This window comes from Falco peregrinus, chromosome 5, assembly GCF_023634155.1.
Source record: "Falco peregrinus isolate bFalPer1 chromosome 5, bFalPer1.pri, whole genome shotgun sequence".
Taxonomy (NCBI): Eukaryota; Metazoa; Chordata; class Aves; order Falconiformes; family Falconidae; genus Falco; species Falco peregrinus.
The window spans coordinates 18410370-18419661 of record NC_073725.1 but is presented as its reverse complement, the minus strand read 5'-3'; the positions used below and the strand labels follow the sequence as shown (position 1 = coordinate 18419661).

Sequence of the window (9292 nt, the reverse complement as noted above, 5' to 3'; positions counted from 1 at the left end):
TGTTAAGACCAGTTACTGGTTTTGGTACACAAATTATGTTGTTGCCCAACCCCAGTTATCATTATGGCTTGTAGGGTGTGCTTTAACAGCTGTTTAAGTGTTAGTCAACACCTGACGATTGGATGTACTGCAGGGGTGAAAGTGTAATGAAGTTTAGGTGTGGATGGTATTTGGCAGGCAGCGTGAATCTGGTTTGAATATTGTGCATCCATTTTCCCTGACACAAAATGAAGTGTTGCATTGAAAGGGAGAAGATGCAAGATAGTCTTCCAAAGCGTAACCTAGCCATTGTAAAGGTCTGCTGTTGGAATTTGCTTAGGTATTTGATCTTCTTTGAAACAACATTCTCAGTATCATCATAGCGCCCAACCCAACTGCCCCCTGCTCTGACCTCTGAACCCCTGGTAACCATCATCTTGCATCAGACCCTGACACTGGCTTTGGATCAGCTGTGCTTTCCTTGGCCTTGTGTCTGTCCGGCAAATCTGGCTTTGCTTCTTCAGCCATCCCCCCACTCCTCAGACAAGCCAAGCATCAGCATGAGGCCCAGATGCTGAAGAGATGAAGAAAAGATGCAGAAAAGATGCAGGACAAGAGCTTGAGAGGAACCTGGTAAACCTATTTTCTGAAAAGATGAAAAGCCACACTGTGGGCAGGGATGTAGGTGAGGGGTTGAGAAAACAGAAATTAGGCTTCTCCGGCCCAAGAGCTAACGAGCTTGATCTTTTCTTTTCTAACGTCTTTCTCTCCATGCTTCAGTGCCCCAGACTCCCACAGTAGCTTGGTACCATCTGCATCTGCATTAGCTTTTCAGATCTACTCTCTGTCATGCTAATTCCTCCAAAGCTCTTTGGATAAAACCCTACACATTACCCTCCCAGAGGCTCAGTTCCACTCTCCTCAAGTACCTGCATATCTTGGAGAGATCATGGAGAGGTGTGAAAGAGGCCGGACTGTGAAAGCTAGGTGTGTGACCAGGAGGAAGGGAAGGTGGGGCGGCTGGAAGGGTGTTTCCTTCCCAAGTATGGATAAGTGTCTGTGACAAGAAAGACTCAAAGCTTCTTCAGGATTTGCCTTTCTCGTATTCTCTAATGTTTTACCAAAAAGTTATAGTGACCTTAGTAATGACATGCTTGGCTTGTGCAAGGAGAGAAGGCATTTCAAAGATTGGTATCAATAGCCATGCCTTCATCTCCCTGCGTTCAGTACGGCTGAGTTAGGAAACATAACAACACTGTCCTAACTGCTTCAGTGTGTTTAAGCAATGTCATTTTCCCCAAGTGGAATTAGGAAAACACAGCGTGTTAAGAGTTTCATAAAACTCTCCTTAAAAATGCTACTGTTTAAGTGCAAAGCACTATCAGAAGTTCTTGCATACGCTTTGCAAACTGCAAAGCATCTGCTGAAACTCACTTAATTTCATAACTGTACCATGTCTGGTTACTGTGACAGCCTGCCATAAAAACCTTTTGCTTCAGCCGAGCACTGTGCTCTCTGGCTCAGCCGTTCATTCCACCTTGAGCTCGAACTCCAGGCACGGAGGTGAAGAAATTTCTCCACTGGGCTTCGCTCAAAGCAGCACTTGGTCACATCCCCAGCAGCTGATAACCTGTGGGGTGGGTCAGAGCTACAAGTTGAGCTGCACAAGCAGGCAATAAATAAATATCAATTGAACTGGTTGGTATTGTAAAATGGGGTTACATTTGAGGTTGGGGTGGGATACATTTCAGAGGTCTGTTGTTTAAATGACTACAAATGGACTGGGAACCCACGCCCAGAAGGCACAAAAAATTCAAGCCAGTTTTGTCGACATGTAGATTTTTGGCCATTTAGCATCTGACCAGACAGCTTTTGAACACCAGCTGGGCTTTATGGCAAAGCCACGGGTCTATAACACGACATCCAGTTCCCGTGTTACATGCAGCACTAGAGGGCAGAGCTAACAGCTAGTGAGAAATTAAGGATGCCTTAAGGTCCAGGGAACATACGTTATAATGCAGTTAAACAAACTTTTAGGAAATAGCTGGAGAAGGAGGCTGAGGCTCAAAAGCCAAAATATTAGGTGACTGCTAAAATAAATGGCAAATTAATTGCTATGCTGGAGGCATGACAAACGCTACAACCATGGCCCTGCATACTCCCCACGGCCCTGGCTGGGAACATTTGCAGCTCTAAGAGATGCTATTTCCAGCTTTCTGTGCACCTCTTTCTCCTCTATTTGCAAGGGTCTGTTTACAAACGGAAGGACTAGACCTGTCCCTTTGAAAACCAAAGCTGAGATGCTGAAGCACAATTCTGCCGCAGGAAGACAACTCCATGGCAAGCGCTATGTGCCAGAGAGGTGGCACCTTACAAATTTGCTAGGGCTGAACTCTTCCTGCTGCAGGTGCTCTGGCCTTGCAGTATTCTTGGGGTCTCCATGCAATGGAGCTCGCAGCTGGCTGGAGGGACCCAAGGTGGGGGTGGATGGAGAAGCTGTGGGGATCTGTGATAAATGCTGAAGAACAGCTTGTTGGTCCATGTTGACCCAGGTGAAGTATATCGCAGAGCAATGCCTGCAGTGCAGCACCCCGCTGATGCAGGTATGGGTGCTGGTGTGCGCACCCTGCTTCAGAGGAGACTCCCAGCATCACTGGGACCCCTAGAAAGAGACTGGCTTTTCTTTGGTTGTTGCCTGGGGACCATGAAAAGATGAGTCACATCCCACACTTGCTCATGCCACATGTCCCCAGCACAAGGCAGTCATCAGCTATTGACCAGGTAGATGCAGGTAGCCTTGCATTTAATTTAATTGTGTTCTGTCATCTAACTGAAGACCGTGGCTTGTGAAAGTTAGAGGGTGTGAGACAAGGAGAGTGAAACTATGAAATGGGAGTGGTTTGGTTGCAGGCTGAAGACAGTAATCCAGGCAAGGTATTAGGTTCTGTCTCTACCCGGACTTTTACAGATGCCCACAGAGACCAAAGAGAAACTATTGGGCTGAACTTGAGTGCTTTTTTACACTGCTACATACTTTTCACCCATTAAACTGCTGTACAGTTTTAGAAAAAGAAGAAAGTAAAAATTATCACCCTCCCCCTGGCCAAATAACACCAATCAAAACCAGCCAGATGTTTGATTTACCTCTGTTCATCAGGAAAAAAAATTGAGTTAATTCTGTATATCACCAATATTGTGGCTGCCATTTTATGGCCAGATATCTTCATTCTGTTCTTGAGACTGCTCGGTCTTCAAGAAATGAAGTGTGATTTTTACAGTTTACATGGCAATGATTTATATGGGGGTCGTGGCCTGTCACATGGCAGCGCCTGACCCCACATAACATGATGTAAGTGTCAGAATCACGCTCTTTCTCAGAGTCAGCAGCACCATGACACAGGTCCCTGTGTTCAACACACCACCCACAAAATGGGGCATATGCCTTTTCCTTTTTATTTTATTTTTTTTTGGTCAGCTCCCTGAATTACTTTCAGGTAGTTCTGCACATTTCTACTTTTTCATTTAATTAGGTGCAAACACTCTGTATAAATAAAATAAAAAGTTCCCTGCAGCTAGTACACTGTTGCAGACTGCCAGACACTGAAAAATGTTTGTCTCTGTTACTGTTGCTTAATAATTCACATTTTATAAACAAAGAAATCTTTCTGTCCCTCTTTTTTCTTTCCCTTTTCCAGTCGGCTTTTGGGGGTTAGAAGCTTGGATACAGCTGCAGAATAAGTTTGGATCCCAATATACAGTAGGTGCAGTATCCGTGAATACAATAGGTGTACAGTACTACCCAAGATTTCCTGTCTGCCTTCAGTTGCACAGGCTCCATATCCTTTAAGAGATGTCAGTCATTGCAGGGTTTGTATGTAAATGCCATGTTGTCTTATTAGGTATTTCAGATCCCTTTACATGGTGCTTGGCAAGCCAAGTCATAATTCTTTATGTCCTGTTTCTAGCAGCAGCTCAATTCATAGGCTTCGGGAAAGCAGACGTCCCCCATAAGAATGATATGATACTACAGAGGTATCTATAAAGAAGCTTGTGTTGATTTATTAGGCTATATCAGAATGGTGTGTAAAGTTGATTATCTCCATTTATATGTGAAGACAGAGAGTCTGGAGAGGTTGTGCAGACTTACAAGTTGACGTGTTAGCAAGCTGCAGACCCTAAACCCGCTTGGTTTCCACAGTTCTCACCACTGTATCCAGGGACAGCCATTGCCAACACGTCTGGACTGTAGGAAATCAAGTATTTCATGACATCTACATACATCAACTGTTATCTGAAAGTTTGGATATGATAAGTCGTACCTGGCATGGGTCACTGCAAACGGTTGTGGAGTTATCCGGTAGTGCCATCCTTAATGCAGGCTCTGCAGCCGAGTGTAGGGCACATAGCAGGCTGTATGCCTCACTTATTTCTGTACTTATCTCCTTTCAACTTCGGCTGGAGACAGTACTTCAGAAGTTCCAGACTGTATGATAAATTCTAATAATCATGCTGGTTAGAGCAATTTAGTCAGAACTCTGCTCACGTATTATTGTAGATCTCTGTCTTTTAAAAACAAATTAAAATTTAGGATGGTAAGTACACCTAAAGCCCATATTCCATTTAAATTCAGTTCTTCAAGCTAAATTATGCAGACTGTCAACATCTGAAGCTATTGCATTATGCAGAGAAACAAGTTAAACAATCTCACGCTTTAGTGACGTGACAGAGAAGAGAGGTATCTTTCTCCAAACGGAAAATTTATTTCTATTGTGCTTTATTCTGGTATGAAAAGCGACCTTTCCTATGACTTTCCAGCGTTCTTCAAAGACCAGATTCTTTGTCAGCTGCAGCACTTTAACAAATCTGCCAACATCTGCCCAGCTTGGCTTGAGATAGCAAATGTTTCTGAGAGTGTCTGTTTGCTCAAGACCTTAGGATCCTAGGTCCTTATCTTGCAAAGCTTAAGGTCATGTGTTAGAATTTGCAGAATTGGAGCCTCTACATCTGTAATGTTTATAATATGTACATTTTTAATAGCAGAAAGTAAATATTGCAAGTAGTAGATATGAAGAGACCAAATACAATAATCTCTATTGTAAATACACATGGTCCCGTTTTCAAATGTGTCTTTGTTCACTTATATTTCTTTTAGGTGTTTTATTTAGCATTAAAAATCCACTCTAACTTGAATGACATATTCCAGATATAAATGTATATAGATGGTCTTCAGGTACTAGATGCCCAAACTATTATTGTGTGCCTCACAGTGCATGAGTGTTTTGTCTGTGTACATTCATATGTGTATGTACATACTTTATGGCCCAGTGCTTTCACGTGTCTTACTCCCTATGTAAAAGTTGGCATATAGTGAAGCACTGTTTTGTAAAATATCACCCCTGACACATTCACTGCTCCCAAGGAAGGCACGATCTATGAGTTGTGTAAAGCTGCATGTACAATTAATCTTTTGTAATGTGTCATAATACATTGTACACCATACACTGAACAGTTTGACCAATGTGTTACTGTCGTGCTATGAATGCCAGAGGTTCTGAGCAAAAGGTTATAGCTGTTCCTAACCATCTTAATTTCCAGATCTCATTTTGAGTTTTTGGTTCCAAGAAGCTCAAAAATCTAAAGGCAGGATTTTTGCCTGATTAATGTTGATTTCAATGCAAAACAACGTGTACATAATTTCAATACAAAACCTAATCTGCTCAGCTTTATGTACATCTTCCAAAATACATTAGGAGCAGAGATTTTTGCTGATAGAAATATTAGATTGGAAGGTCAACTGTTTGGCAGCAAGGTACTTACTTACCCTCCAGGAGTTAATAACTGGTAAGTGTCCTTACCTTTCCACACTTACAGGCTTACTTTACAGTTGAGATGGGATGACAAGGAGCAGCCAGGTCATTCTACGAACTGTTCATGCCTTGAAAAAGGAACAGATCCTGTGGTCTGCTGTAATTCTTTAAAATCAGTAAGATGTTCTACTCAAGAATACAAGCTGAGATTTTCCAAGACAGGAGCCAGAGTGGCAACATGCCTTTACATATATCAACACAAGGAAACGATCCAGTTTTAGCAAACTAATCCAACAAGCCTTTGGAATTTTAGATGGAAATCTGGAAGATACTGTCCTTTCATGGCCAAACTCATGAGGACACCAAAGGACCAACAAAGTCATCAGCCCTATGACAAGCGTCAAGGAAACCTAGAGCTGTTAATGTTGTCACGTCAAGTCTGTGTTAATATCTGTGTCTTTGCTGTAATTACTTACTCAGCTTCATGGAATCTCTTTGCTCTTTTGCTGAAAGTGTGTAGATTCAAAATCTCCCATCTTCTTGTGTCCACTGATTTTTAAAATAGGGGTAGAACTATCAGCGTATCAGAAAGTTAAACTTGCATTTTATGCCATTAGCTATGTCACTAGTAAAAGAAATACAAATGCATTCAAAGAACGCTGCAATTTTCTGTTCCTTTTCTCTCATGTATGTTAATTTCTGTTGTACAGACCATACAGTTTCCTTTGAAAGGTAATGCAGTTAAGTAGTTACGTTATGCCAACTGTCCCATGTTAAGGATGGAGCGAGCAAGAAACTGCCCACCTTTCTGATTCTGGAGGTGTTCCTGAGGACTTAGGCTGGCAAGGCAATGTAAAGAAACCTGCTGCCATCCCTGTTCCCTGGATGAACAGGAAATTCAAAGCTACCTGTCTGAAAGCTTTCAGCGTGTACATTCACATGCCATGCCTGGGTAATAAAGAAGGGACACGCGGCTATAATTCTTTAAAAGTCAACAGGATCAGAGCATTGTCTGCCCAAATTCATCAAACATGGGTAGTTTTAAAGCTTCCAGCATTATGGTGTTACTTGCTTACTTCAGTATCCTATAGAGAAGTTCCTGAGCTTGAGTCGTTTTCAGACAATCTGAAACCCATGCGGGGCTGGTTCCTCACCAGGAGATGCCGCAGCTGCCTGTCAGCATCTTGCCATGCAGGACATGGGGCCTGTGGCAGTGAGGAGGGTCAGGTCCTTGCTCCTGTTCCTGGTGGCTCAGAGTTTCTGGCAGACCAAGCGTTTTTTTGCCCAGCTTCGAATTTCTAAGGGAAAAAATTTTAAGAAGCTGAAATAAAAGCAAAATAGGATGGGAATACGAAAACAACATTTCTGAGCCCTGCTCAGTTCCAACAGCAACACAAAACTATTCCGTTTATGTATTTAGTGAAATAAATCATGGCATCACCACCAGTATGTTTCCTCTTATTGTGGGGGGTTCTTTTGGGTTGTGTTAGGACAAATATAGGACGAATGAGAAGAAGGGACAGATGTTAGTGCTGTAGGTGCTAGTGGGAGCTGGAAACTCCCTTTATCAGCTGCTTTCAGAGCATTCAGACCTGACCAGCACTATTCACATGTACCAGGAGCACTGACAGAGACCAGCCGATGGACTCCTGCTCTGACCTCCAGCTCCTCATGCCTGTCCTGAACCCGGGATCTGAAATGGCAGGATTAATCCATCCCGATCCCGATCTTCAGGGAGGCTCAGTGGCCAGGGTCCCATGCCATTTGTCACCTTTCTTCAGCCCTTACCTGAAGACCATCACTGGTGCTGCAGCAGCCCCCGACCTGCAGCTCTCAGCAGCGTACCGCTGGCTGACTTCACGTTGCAGAGAGAAAACACTCCCCATGCCCGAACCCATCCCTCCGGAGATGCACAGCTAAGCCCACAAACTCGCCGCGTCCCAGTGCCAGCTATCTAGCTGCCTTCTCCTCTCAGCCAAGGATTTCCTCTGCTCGTTGTGTGTCTTTCCCCCACCCCCCACCCTTTTCTCTCTCTCCTGGCTTTTACATTTCTTCCACCGTGATCCGTTAGGTATTTACCGACAGGGTAATGTGACTTTTCACACCGGCTCCCTGCGTGCACTGCCCTGCAGACTGGGCTGGATAAAGCCTCTCCCCAACCCCAGCTGGCTGGACATCTCCCCCCCACCTCCCCTCCCCTTCACACTACCCAAGCCAAGGATTCCTCTCTCCCTCCCTCTTTCTTTTTCCACCCCTCCCGCCTTCCGTGCAAACCCAAGACACAGGATCCTGCCGAGGGAAAGTGCTCCTTGAAATCATCACCACAGACCCCGCTGCGAAAGTGCAGAGGAGGAGAGAGAAAAAGCCTCGGCAGCCAACCTCCTGCAGCTGAGGGCTTTGCAAGCAGGGCAATGGCTTCAGGCTCTCACAGATTCTCTCTCACCTTTCTCCAAGGCGTGGGATCTGCCTTCTTCATCCTTCAGATCATCTCTGTTCAGGCTGATGGTGAGTCCCCCATTCAGTTTGGGCTGGGTTGCTATGGCTGTAATGAAAGCTGTATGTAGAAATGTGTTCTTGAAAGAAAAAAAAACAAACTTAAAACAAACAAAACCAAAACTACTTTTTTTTTTTTTTTTTTTTTTAAGAAGAAACTGAAATACATGCCCCAGTTTGAGTTAGGAAACATCTGATTCAGAGGTTTTTGAGACTCTACAAATATCCTGGGGTTAAGGAGAAAAAGGAAATAAGATCCCAGAAGGCTAAGATTATTTTATTACAACAAAACAACAGGATAATGAACTTTTCAAGAGGAAATAAGAATAACAAAACAAAGCCAGAACATGAATAAGAAGACTCAGCTCTATTTTAGGAGAGCTCTCCTTATAATGAGGAGTATCTTTTCTCCAAAGAGCTTCCCCATCTGCCAGATTCAGATGCCCCCCAGTATTGATTTATACAGGCAGGTACTTGAGGAAGGGAAGACAAGAAGTCAAGGCTTTTATAACCTTTTCTGTTCAGTACCACATGCGCCAAGGATGGCTGCTCACCTCTCTGCACCTAATCTGCCTCATCTGCCCTTCGCTGCTGAGGGATGTGATCAGGACACGAATTTGGCTGAAGCACCAGCCACCAGTTACTCTGAAATGGGAATTTTTACCCACTGATGATAACTCTGAACAGCTGTATCCCTTGAAAGTTTCCAGTAGCTGATTGCCCTTTTAATGATTAAGCCTGTAGTAGTGACGACCAGCTTGCCTTAGCAAAAACACGATTTATTTTTGAAACAACCGTGTCTTTTCCTGGGAGAGCAATGCTGAATGGCCACTTTTTTTCACTTTCACAGCTGCGATAGATTTATGCCTGATCTCAGGATTTTTTTTATTTTGATACACTAATCCTTTACCACTGAATTTTGCTGCATTATTCCACAGAGCAGATCTTAAACATTATAGGGCAGTAAACCCCTCTTTTTTTTGTTCTTGGAGTATTTTTCCTCTTTCACCTAA

The 9292-nt window shown here is 43.6% G+C and overlaps 1 protein-coding gene across 1 annotated transcript in view; it reads left to right on the top strand.

Annotated features, from left to right (window-relative positions):
* Window positions 1-8048: 8048 nt before the first annotated feature.
* SUSD5 (sushi domain containing 5) overlaps window positions 8049-9292 on the top strand; it is a 43882-nt gene continuing 42638 nt past the window's right edge. The window contains exon 1 of the mRNA XM_005242210.3: window positions 8049-8291. Coding sequence (XP_005242267.2) covers window positions 8198-8291 — 94 coding nt within the window. The 5' untranslated portion in view covers window positions 8049-8197. The remainder of the gene's footprint in view (window positions 8292-9292) is intronic.